The sequence below is a fragment of the Aquarana catesbeiana genome, linkage group LG11 (genome assembly GCF_042186555.1).
Source record: "Aquarana catesbeiana isolate 2022-GZ linkage group LG11, ASM4218655v1, whole genome shotgun sequence".
Classification (NCBI taxonomy): domain Eukaryota; kingdom Metazoa; phylum Chordata; class Amphibia; order Anura; family Ranidae; genus Aquarana; species Aquarana catesbeiana.
The window spans coordinates 280,583,896-280,606,677 of NC_133334.1; the positions used below are offsets into that span (position 1 = coordinate 280,583,896).

Genomic DNA, 22,782 nt, shown 5'->3' on the forward strand with positions numbered 1-22,782 from the left:
AGTGACAGCAGGAGCAGCGACAAAAAAAAAAAAAAAAAAAAAAAAAAAAGTGAAAGTTGTAGGAAGATAAAGTTTCTGATTCTCAGCTGTAACTGGCTGATCTTACCCGCTGAAGCTGGGCATCCACCCTCCACAGACGTAGTGTCTGGTCCCGGGACCAGGTCACCAGCTGATAGTCCTTCTGTCCTGAAGGGAAAAGAAAAACTTCACTAGGTAAAGCCGCAGATATCACATACATGCGAAGTTACAGTCACAGGAGGAACTGGGCTGAACATCTACATCATTTCCTAAAAGTGATATTAAAAGGTTTTCCTGTTTTTTTGGTTTTTGTTTCAAATAACAAACATGTTATACTTACCTCCTCTGTAATGGTTTTGCACGGAGCAGCCCCGATCCTCTTCTTCTCAGGTCCCCCGCTGGCACTCCTGGCCCCTCCCTCCTGCCTAGTAGCCCCATAGCAATCAGTTTGCTATGGGGGCACCAGAGCAGGCTCGGGTCCATTCACACAAGCAGCATGGCTCGCCACCCGCCCCATTGGCTCACTGGCTGTAAAATGGCTACTCCTGCCGTCTCAGCCAATGAGGAGGGAGAGTCCTGGGAGAACCAAAGCTCTCATGCATGTCGCTAGACCGAGATGGGTATCAGGTAAGTATTAGGAGGGCACTGGGGGTGCTGCTGCACACAGGTGATTTTTTTACCTTTACAACCACTCTAAGCTCCTACAGATGCAGCAATGTGCTGTCAATCTAAAGGGCTGCCGGTGGCGTTAGACGTGGCTAGTCACTGATAGGGCCATCAACAGCACCAAAAATCTAAGCAACTACAGCAGCACCAATGGTAAGGCCTCGGCTCACATGGCATTTTAACTCCAGTTGGGGCAAGAATTGAGTGAATTCCTGAGTCTGGATTCATAGGTGTTTGTAGACAGTTGTGACCGCTCAGCCCGTATAAAAGCAATAACAGGCTAACAGTGGCCAGAGCTGTATGCTGGTATTCAGATTCAAATCGCACAATACACATTGTGATTACTGGTGGTTAGGGACAGATGTTTAGGGGAGATCATCTAACTGATGTTAGCTTGTCATTATTGTGTGGCCTGAGTGGCTGCAACTATCTTCCTGTGAATCCAGCCACAGAATCCCAGTGGGGGGGGGGGGGGGGGGGGGGGTGTTTAGTTGCAGCTGAAGGTAAAATGCTGTGTGGATGAAGCCGAACATTTCAGTGATTTCATTGCAAAAAGGAACAGCACATCCCTATCACTATCAAAGAGTTCTACTGATATGATCAACAAGGCATGTACTAAAAGTGTTGTAAAGTAACTGGTATCACAAATGTGATTTTTACCATAGTTCTACTTTATGTTTAAAGCTGGCCATAGACTGATTTATCTATGGGCAGGCCGGGTTGTAAAGTCGATCGATCAACTTCAGTACAATCAGCCTGTCAGTTTTTTGTTTTGTGTATGATTACATTCACTAGTTATCGCTGGCAGCAGTAACCATTGTATTTTGATTTGGGGGTGGGGGGAACCTCCAGCTGTCAGAAACCAATTGTGCAGTGGGAGGGATCCCCCCCCCCCATCACTACTAAATGTGTTGATGGGGGAATCGAGCAATTTTTTTTTCGTCAACCCATGGTTGAAGGAAAGAAAATTGTTAACTGTATGGCTAGCCTTAGAGTTTAGATAGGGGTTCAGCATAGAAGAGGAGGCCTAATAAGGTTAGTGGATGTGGGGGGGACACCAGTGTACTGTGAAGACCAACCTTCTTTCTGCTTTCTCCAGTGGAATTCAAGGACCACATCGTCATGTCCCACAAAGATATGAACTGGAGAGTGAAGGTCAAAGACGTTCCAGAGTAGAAGACTATTCTCCCGCCGCAGCTGGGGGACCATAACCGTCACAAGGCCGTTGCTGAAGGGCTGAGACCAAAAATTAAAATTCATCAGGAAACAAAAATGACATATATGTCAGCAGTATTCTCATATATATAGTGGAACCTTGGTTTACGAGTAACACGGTTAACGAGCGTTTTGAAAGACGAGCAACTTTTTTTTTTAAATTCTGACTCGGTTTGCGAGTGTTGTCTTGCAAAATGAGCAGAATTCAAGCTAATTGGCGGTGCAGTACTGCATTTGGCCAGAGGTGCGGGGGTGCCGGGGACACTCGGAACGGTTCGGAGCTACTTGGAAATACGAGTTCAGCTGAGCTGTCCCTGAGTATTTCCAAGGCTCTCCGGCGCCCCCCCCCACCTCTGGCCACATCCGGTATTGCATGTAATAGAAGTCAATGCGGAACGAATTATCTTTGTTTCCATTGACTTCTATGGGGAAATTTGCTTTGATATGCGAGTACTTTGGCATACAAGCATTCTCCTGGAACGGATTATGCTCATAATCCAAGGTTCCACTGTTTAGGATACCCAAGAATAGTTTTCAGACATTTCTAAACGAAATGCTGGTTCCTGGTCTGCATTGCAAAATGTATTAAAGCCAAAAGGCCCCACAAAAATGGGGAAGAAACGGTAATCAAGATGTAAAAAGTATATTTTAGGGACAAATAGCTTAGGACTGCTGTGAAAGGTCCTCCATCTTGTAAAACATGGGGGCTAATCTTACCGTGTAGCGAGCCTTCCACACAGGAACTTGACAGGCCAGGACGCTGAAACATTTCCGGGGCTGCCGCCAATCCCAGAACTGAAAAAACAAAACAACAAAAAAAAAACAGACACACAAGTGTTAGCATCCAGTTGTCTGAGAAAAGAAGAGACAGACAGTATGTGTGTGTGTGTCGGTAAAGCGGAGCTCCACCCAAAAGGGGACGTTCCACTTTTAAAAGACACGTCCCCCACTCCTCTTGAAGAATTGGCACTTTTAGGAAGCGGGGGAGGGGAGTGGGTACCCAACAGGTGAACTGAAGAAGTTCTCCCTCCTCCGTCTGTCTTCTGGGACACCGACAAGTCTCAGAAAACTGCATACACCATTCACGATGCGCGGCGCTACTCATGCATGTGCAGTGGTCACCTGGCTGTAAAGCTGCAAGCTGTCACAGGCAGATGCCCATAATGAAGATGCTGGCACCGAGGAATGAAGACAGCGGGTGAGACCGACTGGGGTGAGCACATCGCTGGATCGTGGGATAGGCGAGTGGCTGTTTTGTTTTCTTTTTAAAGTCAGCAGCTACAGTTTTTGAAACTGCGGTCTTATTTTTTTCGCAGGTGATTGGAGCTCTGCTTTAAAGTATAACTAAAGACAAAACTTTTTTTTTTTTTCAGTGTTGGATGGAGTGGAGAGGGATTAGAACACCTGTCAGTTTTTATTGCTGTTCGAGTCCCTGTTAGGGAGATTCAACCTCTCCATTTGTCCCATTTACCATTATCATTGAAGGTGAATTTTGGGTTGTTCACGGAAAAGTAAGAGGGGAAATCAACGGGGACACCAATCCTGGTGCGTCGCACCACCGCACAATTGTCAGTTAAAGCGACACAGTGCGTATCGCAAAAAAATGGCCTGGTCATTAAGCGGGCAAATCCTTCTGGTACTGAAGTGGTTAAGGCTGGGTTCACATTATTGCGAGTTGGATGAGGGTTTTCTCCGCATCCAATTCGCATAGCAGGAGATTGTGAGCGCCTCCATGGAGCCGGTTCACACATCTTTGCAGTGGCTGCGGTGCAAATTGCACAGGCGTCCTGATAGTCTTCTGGTCCGTTCAGCCAAAAATTCGGACCTGAAAGGGTAAATGAAGACGCACCGGACCCCTGCTGTGAGCCACTCCTTGCTCTAGCGTGAACCCAGCCTAAAAGAGAAGTGTGGGATTTCAAAAAACAAATAAATTATACTCACCTAGGTGAACGCAGCATCAGACGGAGAACCAAGGCCGATCGCAGTGAGCAGAGACTGTCAGTGCCCGGTTTTCTGCTCTGCCCTCCAGCTCTCACTGAAGCACTGGGCTGTGGAGGGAGTGGGTGGCTCAGGCTCTCAGTGACACACTGAGTGAGTGGCTGAGCCAGCTGCTGCTCAGGCATCTGGGTGGATCCAGACATTGAAGTCGGGATCCCTTCAGAGCCTAGCCTGGCTGAGTGACATCAGCCGACAGCAGACTTTAGCCCGCTGTCAGTTAAATCTGGGTAACAGGAGAAGTAGGGCCAAAAGTAGCTTCTACATTGAGAACATTATCCTACAGACCTACATTGGATCACAGTGAAGAACGGTCAATCTGACACAAAGTCTGCTCCAATTTTACGGCTGCCATACAAGGTGATCTGCTGGCACCATCCACAATGACAAAAGACAACTGAACAAATCAACTTCTGTCAAAGTGGCTGGGTGGAAAATTGCCAGGCAAACAATGCCTCCATCCAGATGCAGGCACTGGTCAAGATATTCTTACAGCCGCTGGTGACAGCCGTCTGAATACAAAAGCCAGCAGAGGAGATCTGTCCATCCGCTCTGCTTAGCATATAAGGGGGGAATCTGTTGAATTTCCTTTGCTCAGAGGTCGGCCTTTATAGGTCACACTTCTACCAACCCACATGTATCCCTTTCCTGCATCCCTTTACTAAAGGTGAAGGAGTGTGCCTAAAAGGTCAGGAGTGTGCCTAAATGAGTAGAGAATGTTACTCCCGGGCAGATTACCTTTACAGAGTTGTCCTGGCTGGAAGTGGCCAGGATGTGCTCATTATCGGGATGCCAGTCCAGTCCATGGATTTTATATAAGTGGGCAGCAATGTACTCTACAGCAGTGCTCGGTTTCTGCAAAAAGAAAAACAAATTTATCAAACCTCAAAATTTTATAAAGATGATCTTAAATTGAATGATTCTGGAAACAAAGGTTTCAGGAGTGGAGGGGGAGTGAAGGAAAGGTAATACCTGTTAACAGGGGGGGGGGATTATTTGGAATCAAAATGAACAGAACATGCCCCTTTGTCCTGCACAGGTTTTCTGTAAGTACACCATTTTCATACTGTATTTAACACCCTCCTGCCAAGCTGATTGAACCGCTTGCTTACTGGGCACTTTCAAAGCGCTGTCACTTTGAATGAAAGCTGTGCGGTCATGCAACACTGTATCCATATGACATTTTTATCTTTTTTTTTTTTTACCACAAATTGAGCTTTTTTTATTGGTGGTATTTAATCACTGCTGTTTTTTTTGTTTTTTGTTTATCAAAAAATAAAAAAAACAGTTTTATAGTTCGTTATAAAATTTTGCAAATAGGTAGTTTTTCTCGTTCATTGATGTGCGCTGATGAGGCGGCACTGACGGGCGGCGAGAGGCGGCACTGAAGAGGATTGATAGGTGGCACTGGTGGGCACTGATTGGCAGCACTAATTGGCAACACTGGCAGGTGGCACCGGTGGGCACAGATGAGGCAGCGGCTCTGCGTGTTCTGGACGGTTGTCCCTCTGACAGAAGCCAGTGATCGCAGGGGGCGCCTAGACAGCGCATGCTCAGGGAGGAGGTACATGGACACATAGCAATTAAGGCCCACGCTGTAGCCGTCTTTTGGTCATAGCGCGAACAGGAGGAGGTTAATATGGCGGCTGAGCAGGAGCCCCCTTATCCCACGGCCCCCGCGATTTGACCCGATCTGTCACCTGCTATGTCCACTGGACACAGCCGATGAGAGATCACTGTAAAAAATACTTACAAAAAATTTATTTTAATTTATTATTATTATTTAATACTGTCATCTGTCACCAGTCAGTATCCCTGATCTCCGCACTGATTATATGACAACGCTGTCCTGCACTGGCGACAGTATATAAAAGCATTCTAAAAAAATAAAAAGTAAAATAAATTATATGTGGGGAAAATTTTTTATTTAATTTCAATCCAAAAAAATTCTAACAAAAAAGCAAAAAAAAAAAAAACCCTCAGTGGTAATCAAATACTATCAAAAGAAATCTCTATTTGTGTAACAAAAAAATGATAAAAATGTCATATGTGTACAGTGTTACATGACCGTGTAATTGTCATTCAAAGTGTCACAGCTCTGAAAGCTGAAAATTGTCCTGGGCGGGAAGGGGGTGAAAGTGCCCGGTATTGGGGGGGGCAGGAAGGGGGTGAAAGTGCCCGGTATTGGGGGGGGCAGGAAGGGGGTGAAAGTGCCCGGTATTGGGGGGGCAGGAAGGGGGTGAAAGTGCCCGGTATTGGGGGGGCAGGAAGGGGGTGAAAGTGCCCGGTATTGGGGGGGCAGGAAGGGGGTGAAAGTGCCCGGTATTAGGGGGGGCGGGAAGGGGGTGAAAGTGCCCGGTATTAGGGGGGGCGGGAAGGGGGTGAAAGTGCCCGGTATTAGGGGGGGCGGGAAGGGGGTGAAAGTGCCCGGTATTAGGGGGGGCGGGAAGGGGGTGAAAGTGCCCGGTATTAGGGGGGGCGGGAAGGGGGTGAAAGTGCCCGGTTATTGAGGTGGTTTAAAAAAATAAAATAAATAAAAAACACCTTTAGCTCCCACTTTGACAGTAAACCTGACAGCACACAGAGATCAGATTTTGCCACTAATGCCACTTACCCTGCGATCCCAGATCCGAACATCTCCATCATGGCTGGTGGCCAGTAAATTCCCATTCTTTTTGTTCCACTTCACTTGGGAGGCACCGGCTGTATGAGAAACAAAATGATCATCTTTCCCCAAGAATCTGTGCAAATATAAAACTTCTGAGCACCGGATCATATGCAGCCCTGGACCTGCCCCCCGGCTAATATAGAACTTATGTTTGAAATGGTCAATAGGCTGCTCAGGCACCAAGTATTATGTGGTGCCACCATGACCCCCCATGTATTACACAACAAAAGGGACACTTACCTACAGCTGACAAGGACACGGTTGGTTTCCTCGTATCCCTGAGAAGGAAACAGAATGCAAATCAACAGGAATAGATGAGAGTCTGGTTCAGTTTTTACTAAAATCCATGAGAAGTTATGTGAAATCTGGGCATGCTGGGGAGAGTTTTAGGCTGGATTCACAGCATTGTGAATTGGATGCGGGCGCAATAGCAGAAGAATGTGACCGGCTCTCTATGGAACTCTCTATGGAGCCGGTTCACATATCTCCGAAGTGTATACACCGCTCCCAAAACGCCCTGCCCATTGAAATGAATGGGCAGCGCTGCCGAAGCGCCTGCAAAGCGCTTTGGCAGCGTCGCAACATGGGTGCTTTTAACCCTTTAGTTGCCCGATAGTGAGGGTTAAAAGTGCCCCGCTGGCGGCTGAAAAGCGCCGCTAAAACTACAATAAAATGGCCGCGGCCGATTGTCAAAGGGGTCTTAGAGGTATCAGAGTAAAAGGGGGCTGAATACAAATGCACGCCACATTTTTAGATATTGGTAAAAAATTTGGAAAAAATCATCATTTACCTTCCACTTCACAATTATGAGCCACTTTGTGTTGGTCTATCACATTAAATCCCCCCCAAAAAAAGTGACAAAATGTGGAACATTTCAAGGGGTATGAATACGTTTTCAAGGCACTGTATTTTATCTCCCCTACATCAACATGCTAATTACATTTTAAAGTGATTCTAAAAAAAAAATGAAAAAAAAAAAAAAGAAGAGGTTAAAAAAAATACCACCAAAAGAAAGCTCTATTTGTGGGAAAAAAGGACATGTCACACGACCGCACAATTGTCAATTAAAGTAATGCAGTGCCGTATCACAAAAACGGCCTGGTCAGGAAGGGTGGGGGTCAAACCTCTTGGGGCTGAAGTGGATCAGTCGGTCTCACCTCTTATTTGATGGGTGTTACACAGAACAGAAAAAAAAAAAAAAAAAGGGAGGAATCCCATCAACAGGGACACAGAATGGAGAAAAAAAAAAAAAAAAAAAAAAAGGTAGTATAGGGAGGAACAGAAGCTCTGTCAGAATATTATTGTTGTTTGTGTCCCCATGAGGGAGATTTCTTTTCACTTCCTGTTCAGGTAGAAAAGAGAACTCCCTATATAAGTAGCCATATAGCAAAGCAGTCTGGCACAGATGACAGGACGATGTGCATTTACAAATCTCTTGGCAGGTGTATTACTTTACACATACTGTGTGGTTTTTTTTTGTAATTCTTCTACTCTTTAGGGCTCTTTCACACGGAGGATCCGTATGTCAATTTTTCATCCTTCCGTTTTCAGATAAAAAACGGACATACATGTATCCCTATGGAGCGTCGGATGTCAGCGGTGACATGTCCGCTGACATCCGACCCACTCCGATCCCAAAAGTGTAACGGAGGAAAACCCTACTTTTCCATCTGTTTTCGGATCGGATGACGAGGGACACTACGGTCCGTCCTCATCTGATCCCCCATAGGGGAGAGCAGCGCTCTGACAGGTCCGTTGCTGCACAGTGTGCAGCGACGGACCTGTCATCTACCTGCTCAGCGGGGATCGACGGAGCAATGCCCGCTGAGCAAGCGGATGTTCACGGGGCGGATCGTCACTGATCCGCCCTGTGTGAAAGAGCCCTAAGTGTTTTAACTGGACTGTTCGACTAGAGCTTCCCTTTAATATTAGCCAGGCAACTTGAGACCAGAGATTTTACCACCCCCCAAAGTATCTATTTTCCACTCCCCGTCAAACACAAAGGGGTTCAAGTTTTCCGGTGCGAACTTACTTGATGTCCCAGATGTAAATGTACGTGTCGATGGAACTGGTGACCAGAACATCCGGCTCAAACACTGACCAGTCCAGATCACTGCAGAGGGAAAAAAAAAAAAAAAAAAAAGACACAAACTGATTTTAGTGTCACTAAACCCCATCATTAAAAAAAAAAAAAAAAAAAAACGATGAATAAATGGTGTATTCCATGCTGTCTATACTCATTCATCACTATGAGATTCCTTTTCTGTATTCTGCAAAAATCCTGGTTGATCCTGCTGCTCTCTATCTCCCCCTCCTGCCCATGTCCCCCAATGCAGCGAGGGATTTTGCATTTGTGGTGGCAGCTCTGCACATGCTCAGTTTTCAGCGAGTTTCTATGCTCAACTTTTCCTGCCTATCACATCTGACTATAGAGTCACACATGTGTGGCATATACACAGTGCTAAATGACAGCCCACTCCCTCCCTCCTCCTCCATGCCCACCAACCAGCTAAATCACAATGGGGGGCGGGATATTACATGTAGATTGATGGAGGCTTCACCTCCCTCTTTTTCCAAGACACAGGCTGGAGGGGGCGTGACAAAACCTGTGACTGGCAGAAATCCACCCACACCAAGTTACTGACACAAAATAATAGAGATTTGAATTCAAATATATATATATGTATGACAATTTAATGATATTATTTATTTTTTCCTCTGTATTCCAAAGACTGTTTTTTTTTTTTTTTTTTTTTTTTTTTATGTTGAACATGTGACTGGAAGCAGAGGACTAGAAGCCCCTCCTGCTTATGTTTCCCTGCAGACAGGCTGGGAGAGAGCCGGGTCATGTGACAGCTGGATATCCATTAGGAAAAAGGGGCTTAGATGGGTTTTTTTTATTAAAAAAAAATAACAGAGCCGCCATCCCCATACAGAAATAGAAGAGAGAATGTACATTACACAGCGTGTGTTTAGTATCTTCAAGTTAAAACACAAATGCTGTGAAGGCGAAAGGAAAAAAAAAAAAAAAAAAAAAAGATGAAGGATATGGGATTGATTTTCCAAGGGCAAATAGGCTGTTCAGTTTGCAAGGGAATTTTCCCCAGAGCTTAGCGAATGAGGTGAACCTCTGCTAAACTCCATCAGTCGCTGCTCTTTATTTTCCTTGCACATGATTAGGTATTCTTTGCAAAGTGAAATGTCACCACATTTACCAGGCTCTGGGGAGAATTCCCTTTCCATAGGGCAACTTCCCTTTGAAAATGAACAGCCAATTGACTTTAGTAAAAAAAAAAAAAATAAATAAATAAAATAACATGAAAAAATAAAATAAATCAAACCCAAGTGTATTTCTCACAATGGTGAAGTCTATAGCATATTTAAAGTGAACTATGTCATTCATTTCAACAAAACTCTTCCTGCAAGATTTAATATTTTAGGCATTTTTAACCTGCAAAAGCTTAAAAAAAAACAAAACAAACACAAAAGAAATAAAAAAATGGAGACTGCCACTGGGATCCGCCACAGATCAGAATCCCCAGCAGACACAGAGACATGACATGAAGTATTCCCCCTTCGCTCTTCCCTGGATGCAGCAAAAAAAGGTTGTGCAGGGAGGCGAGGGGGCATGGGAGCTGGGCCAGCATAGACCTGAATAAGACAATCCCAAAAGAGGAAATTGCTATGACAATAAGAAGGAATAGAGCTGTGCTAAGAAACGGACTCTGGTTAAGTTCTCTAGCAAGTTCAAAGATGCTTTGCAAGTGGAAAAACATTTTTTTTTTTTTTTAAATAACAACGGAAAGTAAAAAAAAACCCCACCACAAATAAGCATTTAAAATGCTTAAAAGTGGTTGTAAACCTCAGATATGAAATGTGAACAAAGCATATCCCTCTATAGTGTGTACTTGTCTCAGTCCAGACCAATAGGTGTCATTTTTGTCTGCTACTATCAGCATGAGCCACTACTGACAAGTAAGGATGAGCTCCGGCGTGTCCGCACCCTCCACGTGCAGAGCCCGCCAGGAAGTCGGCACGGCGCTGCGCTAATCCCAGGCAGGGAGGCATTTTCCCGATGTGCGGCTGCAGAGATCGGGAAATGTCTCACTGCCTGTGATTAGCGCGGCGCCGTGCTGACTTCCTGGCGGGCTCTGCACGTGGAGTGTGCGGACACGCCGGAGCTCATCCTTACTGACAAGTTTTCCTGACACCTAGAGATAAAAGGTGACAGGGGAGGGAGCTCCAACACACAGCCTCAGACTCTGTTCCTGTGTGCAGGAGGGGGTGTCACTTCCCTCCAATCAGCTCCCAGAGCTCTCCACCCCCTGCTTTTTAGAGCTGAGTGATTCGGTGTAAATTCTGTACTTTGAATGGATGTAGTGGAAAGACGGCTGTAGATAAACCGGTACAACTTAATAAGGAGGATTTGTTTCACCTCTTTGTATCACCTGAGACCAGTGACGTCTCTGGGTACGTGTAAGGGTTTATGTCCACCTTCATTTTTCTGTGCTTTTACTAACAATTTGTTAATGTTGGTGACAGCTTATCTAAAGTGTAGCTACACTATTAAGCCTTGTGCAGAGATGTCAGTTTTTCTGCACCCGATTCTGCAAGGGCACAAAGAAAACAATTGTTCTCTATGTGCCGTGTTCACACCACAACACTTATGTGCAGATATCTACAATAGGTATGCAGTTTTCTGCAGAGGAAAAATAAATAAATCACGTGACATCAACATTGTGGTGTGAACAGAGCACAGAGAGAACAATTGTTTTCTTTATTCACATGCAGAGACCTACCTTAGAATTCCGCACATCTCTGCACATGGTGTCATCACGTCTATACAATTACTTGGAACACCCAAATATGATATTTTTTTTTTGCAGAGACCCTAGAGAATAAAATGGTGGCTGTTGCAATATTTTATGTCACACCGTATTTGCGCAGCGTTCTTTCAAAATGCAATTTTTAAAAATAAATAAATAGATGAAAACAGTAAAGTTAGCCCATTTTTTTTGTATAATGTGAAAGTTGATGTTACACAGCGAGAATCGTGATCTTTATTCTAAGCAAAAAAAAAAAAAAATCATGATTCTCATTTTAGCCAAAATCGTGCAGCTCTAAAAAAAAACACAGGAGAGACATTTTTGAATCAAAACGTTTCCACAAACCTGATAACACGAGTGTGTCCCTGCAGGGATGTGGCGATGTCCCCCGTCCCATCCTTCCACTGGTACAGGTCCACTCGCTGGTTACTCTAAAGGAAGACAACGAAGATACAGCGACTGATGAGGAATGAGCAGTTTTTATTTTTTGGGAGGTGAAGTCCAACAGTATGAAATCACCCAATGTATGTTGTATGTGATCCACATTATTGCAAAATAATAAAAAATAACAATATATTTATAGGTGTCTTTCAAAAAAAAAAACAAAAAAACACCCAAGGTCATCTTACAAAGATAACAACAAAAAAGTAAATAAATACAATTAGATACATTAACTTTCCAAGAAATGGGGTCAATGGGGAGTTTTTGTACTGTCTTGGGATTTTTATTGCTACGCTTTATAAAACAGAGAAAGTCGTTTTTTTTATTTCAAAATTTTACTTTATGTAGCAATAAAAAAATAAAATAAAACAAAAAAAACAGACAACGTACACCACACCACACCTGGCCAGTGACGAGGAAGCAAGCAGCAGGGCCGAGTTCCACTGCCTGTGTCAGACAACGAAGCTCAGAAATGAATCTGCTACGGGGGCACTCAGCAGGGGACCCGAGAAGAGGAGGATCAGGGGCTGCTCTGTGCAAAACCATTACATAGAGCAGGAGAGTATAAACACCTTTGTTACTTTAACCACTTCGTGCCCAGGCCAATTCTGACATTTCTGTCCTTCATGTAAAATTCATCTTTTTTTTAAGAAAATTACATAGAACCCCCAAACATTATATATATATATATATATATATATATATATATATATATATATATATATATATATATATATATATATTTTTTTTTTAGCAAAGACCCTAGAGAATACAATGGCGGTCATTGCAACTTTTTATCTCGCGTGGTATTTGCGCAGCAATTTTTCTAACGCGCTTTTTTTGGAGAAAAAAACAGTTTCATGCTTAAAAAAAAACCAAAACATTAAAGTTAGCCCATTTTTTTTGCATATTGTGAAAGATGAAGTTATGCCGATTAAATAGATACCCAACATGTCACACTGCAAAATTGCGCACACTAATGGAATGGCGCCAAACTTTGTTACTTAAAAATCCCCATAGGCGACGCTTTAAAATTTTTTACTGGTTACATGTTTAGAGTTACAGAGGAGGTGTAGTGCTAGAATTATTGCTCTCGCTCTAACGTTCGCGGCGATACCTCACATGTGTGGTTTGAATACCGGTTTCATATGTGGGCGGGACTTACGTATGCGTTCGCTTCTGCGTGCGAGCACACGGGGACAGGGACACTTTAATTTTTTTTTTTTTTTTTTTTATTGTTAATTTGACTTTTATTTTTTTAGTTTGACATTTAAAAAAAAAAATAATAATTTTTAATACTTTTATTCCTATTACAAGGAATGTAAACATCCCTTGTAATAGGAATATGGCATGATCGGCCCTTTTTACAGTGAGATATGGGGGTCAATAAGACCCCACATGTCACCTCTAGGCTGGGAAGCCTAAAATTAAAAAAAAAAGGATCACCACTTCCCAGCCAAAGCGGCGCCGGTTTTTTGAATGCAGAGGCCGGGCGTGACGTCATAACATCGCGCTCGGCCTTCGAACAATCATAGAGACTCCAGCGACCATCTGGTCCGCCGGAAATCTCTATGATCACATCCGGGGCTGGCGGATCCACTCTCCGCCTCACCGATTGAAGCGGTGAGTCGGTACAAGCACCGGAAGGCGGCGGGAGGCGTCCCCTCCCACCGCCCGTAAGAACGATCAAGCGGCGGAACAGCTATGATCGTTCTTATGGTGTAGGGAATCGCCGGCGGAAAAAGCCGATATCTGAATGATGTCTGTAGCTACAGGCATCATTCAGATATAGCCCCGCAAAGTCGAGGACGTCCCAGGACGCCCTACGGGCGCGAAGTGGTTAAGTTAAAAAACACAAAATTTACATTTAGATTCAATTTAAGGTTTTAATACAAATAATTCTAACGAACTTCTGGAATAACAACACGGGATTTCTGACAGGGCGGAATCTGAGTTTTTGTTTCCATTAGTTCTGATTCGCCTGTCATCAGTGTTTTATTGATCACAAACCCCCTTGAAGTCTCATGTAGAAAAATTGTACTCGGATGTAATTATTTTCTAATCATTATACAATAAACTGGACTTTTGTCGGAAGAATAAATGATGTTCTGGCTGCATAGTCTATCCTCGGGAGGGAGGTGCGACTTACAGAAGCAGCAAAGAAATGTCCGTAGCTGTCATGGGGGTTCCACCGCACCGTGCCGATGTCCCACTTGCTCTGCCGGGAGATTTTGCGGTGACCTTCCGTGGGCGTGTCCAAATTCACAATGTACAGAAACCGCCGACTGGTCGAGGAGAGACAAGCAAGTGGATTAGGTGCAACATATTGTATACAAAATGATACAAAATGTCCAAATATGGACTGAGAGATAGATACACACATTTAAACAGGGGTGTGTGGACTTTTTACATCCACTGTGTGTAATTTATATATATCACACACACATATATACACCCCGTTTCCCTGAAAATAAGACCTAGTGTGATTGTCGGTGATGGCTGCAATATAAGCCCCACCCCCCAAATAAGCCCTAGTTAAAGTCCTTGTAGGTCTTATTTTCAGGGTAGGGCTTATTTGGGGGGTAGGGCTTTTATTGCAGCCATCACCAACAATCATGCTAAGTCTTATTTTCGGGGAAACAGGGTCTCGGTCTCTCTCTCTCTCTATATATATATATATATATATATATATATATATATATATATATATATATATATATATATATATATATATATATATATATCCCTATAGATCTCTCTCTCTCTATATAATATATATATATATATATATATATATATATATAAAAAATATCACATACACACAGGATATAAAAAAAAAAAAAATCTATAAACCCCTGGTAAAATGTCAGGTTTTTGTAATGTCAAAAAAAAAAAAAAAAAAGAGACAAAGACAAATCATTCTGAACTTTTTCCACCTTTAATGTGCCCTATAAACTGTACAACTCAATTGAACAACAAACTGAAATCTTTTAGGGGGGAGGGAAGTAAAAATAAAAAAACTAAAATAATGTGGTCGCATAAGTCTGCACACCCTCTTATAACTGGGGATGTCGCTGTGTTCAGAATGAAGCAATCACATTCCAACTCATGTTGAATAGGAGTCAGTACACACCAGCCATCATTTAAAGTGCCTCTCATTAACCCCCAAATAAAAGTTCAGCTGTTCTAGTAGGTCTTTCCTGACATTTTCTTAGTCGCATCCTACAGGAAAAGCCACGGTCATCAGAGAAGCTTCCAAAGCATCAGAGGGATCTCATTGTTAAAAGGTATTAGTCAGGAGAAGGGTCCAAGGCATTAGATATACCGTGGAACACGGTGAAGACCGTCATCATGAAGTGGAGAAAATATGGCACAACAGTGATATTACCAAGAACGGGACGTCCCTCCAAAATTTATTTAAAGACGAGAAGAAAACTGGTCAGCGAGGCTGCCAAGAGGCCTACAGCAACATTAAAGGAGCTTCAGGAATATCTGGCAAGTCTTGGCTGTGTGGTGACAACAATCTCCCGTATTCTTCATATGTCTGGGCTATGGGGTAGAGTGACAAGACTGAAGACTTTTCTTACCAAGAAAAACATCCAAGCCCGGCTACATTTTGCAAAAACACATCGGAAGTCTCCCAAAAGCAGGTGGGGAAAATGTGTTCTGGTCTGATGAAACCAAGGTTGAACTTTTTGGCCATAATTCCAAAAGATATGTTTGGTGCAAAAACACCACTGCACATCACTATAAGAACGCCATACCCACTGTGAAGCATGGCGGTGGCAGCATCATGCTTTGGGGCTATTTTTCTCAAGCTGGAACAAGGGACCTTAGTCAAAGTAGAGGGAATTATGAACAGTTCCAAATACCAGTCAATATTGGCACAAAACCTTCAGGCTTCTGCTAGAAAGCTGAACATGAAGACGAACTTCATCTTTCAGCATGACGACGACACAAAGCACACAAATCAACAAAGGAACGACCTCACCAGAAAAGGATTAAAGTTTTGGAATGGCCCAGCCAGAGCCCAGACCTGAATCCCATAAAAAAAAAAAATCTGTGGGGTGATGTGAAGAGGGCTGTGCACAGGAGATGTCCTCCCAATCTGACAGGTTTGGAGTGTTTTTGCAAAGAAGAGCGTCAAGATGTGCCATGCCGATAGACTCACACCCAAAATGACTGAGTGCTGGAATGAGATCAAAAAGGTGCTTCAACAATGTATTAGTTTAACCCCTTGCTGACCAGCCGCCGTCGTTATACGGGCAGCAGGTTTGCTCCCCTGTTTAAATCGCTGTAGCTGTACAGCGGTCGCTTTAAGGGGAATAGGGGGCGCGCGCCCTCTCTCGACCTAGGAGCCAATGCGAGTGCCTAGCGGCCGCGATGTACGCTGAGCACCTACGATCGCTCCTGACAGACAGAACGGAGATCTGTCAATGTAAACAGACAGATCTCCATTCTGTCAGGGGTGAGGGGACCGATCTTCTGTTCCTAAAGCTTAGGAACAGCGATCGGACTCCTCCTCCAGTCAGTCCCATCCCCCCCACAGTTACAAACACTCCCCAAGGAACATTTAAGCCCTTGATCACCCTCTAGTGTTATCCCCATCCCTGCCAGTGACATTTAATCAGTGCATTTTTTTAGCTCCGATTGCTGTATAAATGTCACTGGTGCCCAAAAAGTGTCTGATTTGTCCTCCGCAATGTCGTAGTCCTTGGATTTAAAAAAAAAAAAAAAAAAAATTATATATAAATAGATTATATATTCCTCTTACTAAAAATGCCATAAAATCTATCCCCTATTTTGTTGGCTTTTGCACAAACCAATCAATATACGCCTATTGCAATTTTTTTTACCAAAAATATTTTGGCCCAAACTGATGAAGACAATTTTTTTTTTGTGTGATATTCGTTATAGCAAAAAAAAAGTAAAAAATAGTTGTTTTTTTTTTCAAAATTGTTGCTTTTTTTTGTTTATAGCACAAAAAATAAAAACAGCAGGAGGTGATCAAATACCCCCAAAAGAAAGCTCTATTTGTGGGGGGGGACATAAATTTTGTTTGGGTACAACATCGCACGACTGTGCAATTGTCAGTTAAAGTGACGCAGTGCCGTATTGCAAAACATGGCCTGGTCATTAAAGGGGGCAAATCCTTCCGGGGCTGAAGTGGTCAAGGGTGTGCACACTTATGCAACCATATTATTTTAATTTTTTTATATTTACCTCCCTCCACCTAAAAAAAGATGTCAGTTTGTTGTTCAACTGAGTTGTACAGTTTATAGGTCACATTAAAAAGGTGGGAAAAGTTCTGAAATTTTTTTTTTTTTTTTTATTAATTTATTTTTTTCCCCTTTTTGACAGTGAGCTTCCCTTCCACAGTGTAAAAGTAGGCAAAAGTGACTCAGAGATCGTACGAATACAAAATCCGTGGGCTCTAGAATATCGATCTTGAGCAAAGAAGTATTTCCTGGGTTTTGTAATTTCTGGATTGGGTTCCGGAGTTGAGACTTCCAAGAGCTTTTGGAGGGAAGAAGCCCCAATCACAATGCTCGAGGTCTTACTGGGGACCAGCAGGCTGTGTGTGCCGGTGCACTGCCTTTATAATCTTAGGCTTGGGCACAGGTCGGTGCTCGTTAGGAGACAGGCGTGCTCCACTCAGGAGACAGAATTCCATGCTGGAGTCAGGAGGTTCCTTGTCTAGAGGGCTGAGAGAGTCAAGACGACTGAGCAAATCTAGAGGGCTGAGTGAACCTAGAAGGTTGAAGAGGACCAAGAAAGCCCAGAGAGCGGAGCGAGACACAGGAGATGGTGTGTAAGAGGGTCTAAGGGACCATACCAGGAGGTTGAAGCAGAAGTGCTGCAAAGAGAAGGAGCCAGGTGACTTGGTATTATTTCTTTTATATTATAAAATATATTAAAATATAATACTCATTGATTTATTGTTACGATTTGGGAATTGCATCACAGGTGCTGTCTATCCTTTCCTCTGGAGGTGTCAAGTGCGTGGCTTCTTGCAATTCTTGCAAGCCTCTCGTGGCTGGACTTCACCTTGGGGAGATGGGAACAGACCATGGAGCTTTTTGGATCATCCAACCTCTTAAATCTCTGGTTATAGAATTTTTTCCCCAAACTCCATCTTCTAGCGGTAAATATAATCATTTCTGTGTACACAGAGGTTTGTATATTATGAAACATTTTGAATTCTGAGTCTTTTGACATATCTTTATAGAGTAAACAAACCCCCTGAGGAAGACCATAAACTTACGGGTCGAAACGCATTGGAACATCATTGTGGCTGGCATTCTGTAACGTAATGTCTTGCTCCACTGTGTTAATATCGATATATATGATGGAATGTGTCTTGTAATGTATAACCAGAGCTCATATTTTAACCAATTCATGGTACTGAAGTTCATTTTTGTACAATAAAGTATTTTTTTTTAAATTTACCTTTTTTTGATTAATTCAATTTGCTGCTAAAAAAAAAAAAAAAAAAAAAAAAAAAAAAAACACAAAACCCTGGGGAACCATCCTATTATTGGTATTCCTCTTTTCCTGTTTTGATGATGAAAGCTCCTGCATGAGCAACGGTATTTGTGTTGGACTTTATTTTAAAATAAAAGTGGGCCAACAAGCCCTGAAACACAATTCTGGCTATCCTGGATGATTGTAGATTAGCCAATCACAAATCTCTCTCTCCCTAAGGCTCTATTCAGATCTAGGCATCTTGGATCGCCACGATTCTGCCCTGCGCTCTGGAAACACAGCGGGACGCCCTTGTGATCCCCGTCACTTCCACAGGAACCCCGAGCACATCGCGATTTTGCCGTGATTGTTACCAGATGGATTGCGGTACGCCTGTCGCCCCAAAAGAAGTTATTTTTTGGGCGGTAGCCGTATCGCGATTCTGTTTGCGTGATGTTACCGCGATTCGTTGGGCGACAATTGTTCCACGATCGGGGTGCCATTGAAGTGACAGGGATTGCAAGGACATCCCGCGATTTGGCATTGTGGCGATTCCGATCGCGATCCAGGACACCTAGATGTGAGCAGAGCCTAAAACAGGTATGAGGAGTATAGCTAAGAGAAGTACTGAGACCGGGTGCTGGGATGTTTTCAGACAGCTATGTACGGCATCCTGCTGGCCCCTCCCACCAGCCATAATCTGCCAGCATTGCATAGAGGAGCACTGAGACGACGTCATAACATCACTGGGTTTAAAAATAAGGTATATAATGAAACTGAAAAAGATTTCATTAACTGTATTTCGCATTAAAAGTATTAGCAAACAGATTAAGCTTCAGCTTCACCACCAAAAAGCACTGGTCTGTAGTAGTGAAGCAGAATGCAATTATTCATTATATTTTGGGGATATATTATCAGCTCTGCACTGGGTTGGGATCCAGGAGAAGGTGCAGACTCAGCGTTGGGCATCTCATCTCACTCTGCATTACACTTATTACAGAGGCTCCGACTTTCACGGATACGGCTCTGCACAGAAATGCTGATTAAAAGGTTCTAAGAAAAGACGGAGGCATTCTATAAATTGTGAGATATCCCCTGACCCAGCAAGAACTGTCCCGGGACTGTCAAAGATTTCCTCTGGAAGCGTCACTGACCCCCAAAATAATGCATTTAATGGCTGCTGTGCAAGGCTTGAAAAATGACAACCAATTCAATGGACTCCATAACTGCGGTCTTTGACAGTTCAATCTTCCCACCCCCTCTTCCCGGCCGCTCCGCCCCCTCCACAAGCTGCCAAGAGCCTGCCCCTCTCCGCCCCTCCACAAGCTGCCAAGAGCCTGCCTCTCCGCCTCCTCCACAAGCCGCCAAGAGCCTCAGATGGCCACTCCACCCCTCCACAAGCTGCCAAGAGCCTGCCTCTCCGCCTCCTCCACAAGCCGCCGAGAGCCTCAGATGGCCACTCCGCCCCTCCACAAGCTGCCAAGAGCCTGCCTCTCTGCCTCCTCCACAAGCCGCCGAGAGCCTGAGGCAGCTCCACAAGCGGATCAGAGCCCGAGACGGCCGCTCCGCCCCCTCCACAAGCCGCCCAGCGCCTGAGACAGCCGCTCCGCCCCTCCACAAGCCACCGAGAACTTAAGGACGGTCGCTCCGTGCCCCCCCACAAGCCACTGAAAGCCTGAAACGGCCGCTCCACCTCCTCCACAAGCCGCCGAGAGCCTGAGGCGGCTCCACAAGCGGATCAGAGCCCGAGACGGCCGCTCCGCCCCCTCCACAAGCCGCCCAGCGCCTGAGACAGCCGCTCCGCCCCTCCACAAGCCACCGAGAACTTAAGGACGGTCGCTCCGTGCCCCCCCACAAGCCGCTGAAAGCCTGAAACGGCCGCTCCACCTCCTCCACAAGCCGCCGAGAGCCTGAGGCGGCTCCACAAGCGGATCAGAGCCCGAGACGGCCGCTCCGCCCCCTCCACAAGCCGCCCAGCGCCCGAGAGAGCCGCTCCGCCCCTCCACAAGCCACCGAGAACTTAAGACGGTCGCTCCGCGCCCCCCCACAAGCCGATGAGAGCCTGAGACGGCCGCTCCACAAGCCGCTGAAAGCCTGAAACGGCCGCTCCACCCCCTCCACAAGCCACCGAGAGCCTGAGACGGCCGCTCCACAAACCGCTGAGAGCCTGAGATGGCCGCTCCGCCCCCTCCACAAGCCGCCGAGAGCCTGAGACGGCCGCTCCACAAGCTGCTGAAAGCCTGAAATGGCCGCACCACCCCCTCCACAAGCCACCGAGAGCCTGAGACAGCTGCTTCACCGCCTCCGCAAGCCACCAAGAGCCTGAGATGGCAGCTCCGCCCCCTCCACAAGCCACCGAGAGCCTGAGACGGCCACTCCACCCCCTCCACAAGCCGCCGAGAGCCTGAGACGGCCGCTCCGCCCCCTCCACAAGTGGCTGAGAGCCTGAGACGGCCGCTCCGCCCCCTCCACAAGCGGCTGAGAGCCTGAGATGGCCGCTCCGCCCCCTCCACAAGCCGCCGAGAGCCTGAGACGGCCGCTCCACAAGCTGCTGAAAGCCTGAAATGGCCGCACCACCCCCTCCACAAGCCACCGAGAGCCTGAGACAGCTGCTTCACCGCCTCCGCAAGCCACCAAGAGCCTGAGATGGCAGCTCCGCCCCCTCCACAAGCCACCGAGAGCCTGAGACGGCCACTCCACCCCCTCCACAAGCCGCCGAGAGCCTGAGACGGCCGCTCCGCCCCCTCCACAAGCGGCTGAGAGCCTGAGACGGCCGCTCCGCCCCCTCCACAAGCCGCCGAGAGCCTGAGACGGCCGCTCCACAAGCTGCTGAAAGCCTGAAATGGCCGCACCACCCCCTCCACAAGCCACCGAGAGCCTGAGACAGCTGCTTCACCGCCTCCGCAAGCCACCAAGAGCCTGAGATGGCAGCTCCGCCCCCTCCACAAGCCACCGAGAGCCTGAGACGGCCACTCCACCCCCTCCACAAGCTGCCGAGAGCCTGAGACGGCCGCTCCGCCCCCTCCACAAGCGGCTGAGAGCCTGAGACGGCCGCTCCGCCCCCTCCACAAGCGGCTGAGAGCCTGAGACGGCCGCACATTGGTAAATGGCAGCCCACTCCCTCCCTCCTCCTCCTCCTCGCTCACTAACCAGCTAAACACAATGGGGGTGGGGTATAACATGTAGGTTGATGGAGGCTTCACCTCCCTCTTATTCTAAGACACAGGCTGAAAGGGGCGTGACACAGCCTGTGACTGGCAGAAATCCGCCCACACCATGTTATTTCCACAAATAAAGATTTGATTATATTTTTTTTTTTTTGTATGACAATTTAAAATAGTTTGATATTAAATTTATTTATACTCTGTATTCCAAAGGCTGCTTTTTTATTTTAATTTTTATTTTGAACATGTGACCAGCAGCAGAGGACTAGACGCTCCTCCTGCTTATGTTTCCCTGCAGACAGGCTGGGAGAGAGCCGGGTCATGTGACAGCTGAATATCCATTAGGAAAAAGAGACTTAGATGGGTTTTTTTTTTTTTATTGAAATAATTACAGCGCCGTCACCCCCAGACAGAAATAGAAGGGAGAATGCACATTACACAGCGTGTGTTTAGTATCACTTTAATGATGACACTATAAGTACGACAGGAAAGCTATGACACACAATCTAAAGCGGGGTACAGACTAAGAAAAATCGGGTGAACGATCGTCGATTTTCCTTTCACAGCAAATCGAAACCAATGAACGAAAATGCGTACGACAAAGCTTTATCGTCGTTTATTGTTTCTGATCATGCGCAGTCTGTCTATTTTGATTTTTCTTGTACCAAAAATCGTACACATTAAGCGAAAATCGTTCATCCTCCTACAAGAAAAATTTTGGAGTTTGTCTCTTCGGGAATTTTCATACGAAAAGTTGGAATCGGCTGTCGGAAGTTGTGTACACACTATACGAAAATTCTTTATAGACGATAATTCTCACCCGATTTTCCTATAGTGTGTACGACGAGCCTTAATCCAAGACAAAAGGAGTTCTGCAGGATCCTAGAACGTTGGATACATTGTACTATTCAGGAGCCAGCATGGTTTATGGGATACAAAAAAATAAATAAATAAAATTAAAAAAAAAAAAAAAGACACCGGGTACCTAGCACATGGGATTGGCACAGACCAGAATACTAAACTCAGATGACAACAATTTCATCCACTTTCCAGAAGTAACTCGATTGTAAACCAGAGGAACAGACAAGCGAAGAGCAAAGCAGATTATTGAATACAAAGAGAAGAGACTCACCTGGAGAGAACGGCGAGCTGCCCCTGGTAGTCCACAGACATGGCTGTTGCCTGGAGGTAAAGAGATGAACAGAACTCGTCTCACATCCAATCTCAATGATCAGTTCTCATTAACAAACTGAATGCCCCCCCCCCCCCACTTGTAGAACTGATCCCAGGGACAGAAACATTCAATGCAATCCAGTTCAGGGGA

The 22,782-nt window shown here is 45.3% G+C and overlaps 1 protein-coding gene across 5 annotated transcripts in view; it reads right to left on the reverse strand.

Annotated features, from left to right (window-relative positions):
• The window catches only part of WDR59 (WD repeat domain 59), a 112,333-nt gene that overhangs the window by 85,693 nt on the left and 3,858 nt on the right, over window positions 1–22,782 (reverse strand). For all 5 annotated transcript variants that reach the window (XM_073605924.1, XM_073605922.1, XM_073605925.1 and 2 more), the window contains exons 2-11: window positions 22,591–22,640; window positions 13,979–14,114; window positions 11,734–11,819; window positions 8,595–8,675; window positions 6,803–6,840; window positions 6,509–6,597; window positions 4,633–4,749; window positions 2,617–2,694; window positions 1,764–1,920; window positions 107–186 (exon numbers count right to left, since the gene is read on the reverse strand). In XM_073605924.1, coding sequence (XP_073462025.1) covers window positions 107–186; window positions 1,764–1,920; window positions 2,617–2,694; window positions 4,633–4,749; window positions 6,509–6,597; window positions 6,803–6,840; window positions 8,595–8,675; window positions 11,734–11,819; window positions 13,979–14,114; window positions 22,591–22,640 — 912 coding nt within the window. The remainder of the gene's footprint in view (window positions 1–106; window positions 187–1,763; window positions 1,921–2,616; window positions 2,695–4,632; window positions 4,750–6,508; window positions 6,598–6,802; window positions 6,841–8,594; window positions 8,676–11,733; window positions 11,820–13,978; window positions 14,115–22,590; window positions 22,641–22,782) is intronic.